The sequence below is a fragment of the Mus pahari genome, chromosome X (genome assembly GCF_900095145.1).
Source record: "Mus pahari chromosome X, PAHARI_EIJ_v1.1, whole genome shotgun sequence".
NCBI lineage: Eukaryota > Metazoa > Chordata > Mammalia > Rodentia > Muridae > Mus > Mus pahari.
In genome coordinates this window covers 113186503-113189282 of record NC_034613.1, presented here as the reverse complement: position 1 = coordinate 113189282, position 2780 = coordinate 113186503, and the positions used below count along the sequence as shown (strand labels likewise).

Sequence of the window (2780 nt, the reverse complement as noted above, 5' to 3'; positions counted from 1 at the left end):
TTCTCAGTGAAATTATGTATCTCATGAAAAACTTAAATGAACTTATCAAGGAGAGCAGTGCTTTTATGGAATCCCGTCGTTAAGATTATCGGAGAGACTGATATTTCCTGAAGGGGTGAAAACCCTCAGCAGGGAAAACCCCTGTGGTTGTCAGAGGCAGGGCTTGTCTACCTAAGCTGATAAAACAGTTCCGCTTGGAGGAGGAAGGCAGAATATACTTACTCATCTTTGGAAGCTTTCTGAGTAGGTGTGCATTTGGGTGTCATAAAGACTCATATACCTTGAGCTGGTCAGAAGTTTCTCTCCTGAAGGACCTCTGCGGAGAATCCAGATTGCTCCTAGGGAGGCTCCAAACCTCCATTGGACAATGGGAAACTGGCTGGTTAACCACTGGCTCTCAGTTTTGTTTCTGGTGAGTGGTGTTTCATTTCCTATTAATTAGGGATGTTAGCTGAGTAAGGAGACATCATGTTTGTAAATATTTGCGAAGTTATTCAAAAGAGGAAAGTGTCTATAGCAATTGTTTTCCTTATTAAAATCAGTTAACATGGAGAAAAAGCCAACTCTAGGCCAGATGAGAGAACAAAGCCAAATGATTTGCAGTTGATGAGGTTGCCAAATGATGGAGGACTTGGAGTTGAAATCTGTTTTCACTTTGTTCTCTTTTCTCTTCTGTCCTATTTCCAAACTATTGACATGGAGCCTTCATCTTTATCTTCCCTATAATGCTGACATCAAGATTTCATAAAATTAGCCGGGCAGTGGTGGCACAGGTCTTTAATCCCAGCAGAGGCAGGTGGATTTCTGAGTTCGAGGCCAGCCAAGTCTACAGAGTGAGTTCCAGGACATTTGGGGCTATACAGAGAAACCCTGTCTCAAACAAACAAACAAACAAAAAGATTTCATGAAATAATTGACTGAGATGAAAGTGATCTTTGAGATCATATTGACCCAGCAATGCTCAATAGAAATAGACTGTGAATCACTTGTGGGATTTCTAAATTATCTCATACTTGTGCCGAAAGGGATAAAAGAAACAGATGAAATTTGAGCAGTGTAATTTGTGAATCCAGATTGCCACTGTGGATTGACAAACTATGACTCTGACTCAAACCCATTTCACTAATATTCAGGCCAGAGCTTGTTCACTTACATGGAATCCACCCCCCACTACACACACACACACACACACACACACACACACACACACACACACACACACCATCTTTTTTCTTAACCGTTCTTGCTACATTTGCAAGTCACACCTAAGTGTGAGGCTCCCATGTCCTTCCTCACTCTCTCCTGAGGGTTTTGCCTGCCTGCTTGCCTGTCTGTCTTCCTTCCTTCCTTCCCTTTTTCTTTCTTTCTTTCTTTCTTTCTTTCTTTCTTTCTTTCTTTCTTTCTTTCTTTCTTTCTTTCTTTCTTTCTTTCTTTCCTTTTCTTTTCTTTTCTTTTCTTTTCTTTCTTTTTTTTGATGTCACTTTTCTTGAGTCATGTAAGACTTTTCAGGTGCCACAGGTAAAAAGAATGCACTGCCCTTGGAGGGATTTTATTTACTATTTAATGAAAAGGCAAGAGCTTGTTTTAATCATGCTATCCCATGATTTATATTTTTAATACTCGGTGCCCCGTGTTTAGTTCCTTCCGCACTATAACAGAGAGAGCATTAGCTCAGGAGACAGGAAACCTTGCAAGTACTTTCAGTTTTGCTCCTGGATGACCTTGACCAAACATTTATTCTGTCCAGACTTCAGGTCCCACATGGTGTGGATGTGATAGATCAACTGGTGGAGGAATGGGCGAGTCATTAACTGAACCGATTAGCTTCAGAACAAGGCTGATGGTTGTTCTAAAAGCCACTGTATCCCCTCCCCTGCTTTCATTTTTGGCTGCAGAAATTCATCACTTACAGGGATGAGTCCTATTTAACTCTCTGGCTTATAGTTTCCACCCTTTCTTCTGCAGCTCTGCTGGCAGGCTCAAGTTCTTGCTATTTCTGGCATGAACTCCTATGCACTATTTTTAAATAATGAATAAATGACTCAAAAATAGTTTTACTCTTATTTCTTTCCAGGTCTTGCACTTCACCTTCTTTTCCACCCACAGTGGCTCCTAGATGTTGCTGTATTTCACTTACCTTGTCTATAGGTGGTCATGGACCAATGCAGAGTTTCGTGTTCCTGAGTCTATTTCACATCCAGAAAGATTCTGATTCCTCCAAATGAGCTTTTCTGTTCACAAGATCCACTCCCCTCCTATTTGGTTTGTTAGAAAATTTCACACAAGAATACTATATGTACACCATTCCCCTCTCTTCCCTCCAACTCCTCCCATACACCTCCCACTCCAAATATCTGTACCTTTCAATGTTCCCTTTTCACTGTCTCTAAAATACATCAACTCTGAAAAAGGATTCTGAACAAAGGAGGCAGGAAGGAGTTGATTGAATGTGGTGCCTATTGTCCCAGATACTTGAGAGGTTGCACTGGAAGGATAGTCTAAGCCTAGGAGTTCAAGACAAGCTTGGGCAAAACCAGCTGAAATGAGACCACCATCTTTCTTACACACAAGAGAACAGAAAGAAGGGAAGAGGGATGGAAGGGCAAAAGACAAAAAGGAGAGAAAGGAGAGAGAGGGAGAGAGGGAGGGAGAGAGGAGGAGGAGGAGGAGGAGGAGGAGGAGGAAAAAGAAGAAGAAGAAGAAGAAGAAGAAGAAGAAGAAGAAGAAGAAGAAGAAGAAGAAGAAGAAGAAGAAGAAGAAGAAGAAGAAGAAGGAGGAGG

At 41.4% G+C, this 2780-nt stretch overlaps 1 protein-coding gene across 2 annotated transcripts in view; it reads left to right on the top strand.

The window, feature by feature from the left end:
* Nucleotides 1–227: 227 nt before the first annotated feature.
* The window catches only part of Nox1 (NADPH oxidase 1), a 25518-nt gene continuing 22965 nt past the window's right edge, over nt 228–2780 (top strand). The window contains exon 1 of one of the 2 annotated variants that reach the window (XM_021187305.1): nt 228–412. In XM_021187305.1, coding sequence (XP_021042964.1) covers nt 368–412 — 45 coding nt within the window. In that variant the 5' untranslated portion in view covers nt 228–367. The remainder of the gene's footprint in view (nt 413–2780) is intronic. The other variant, XM_029534110.1, reaches the window with a different exon arrangement.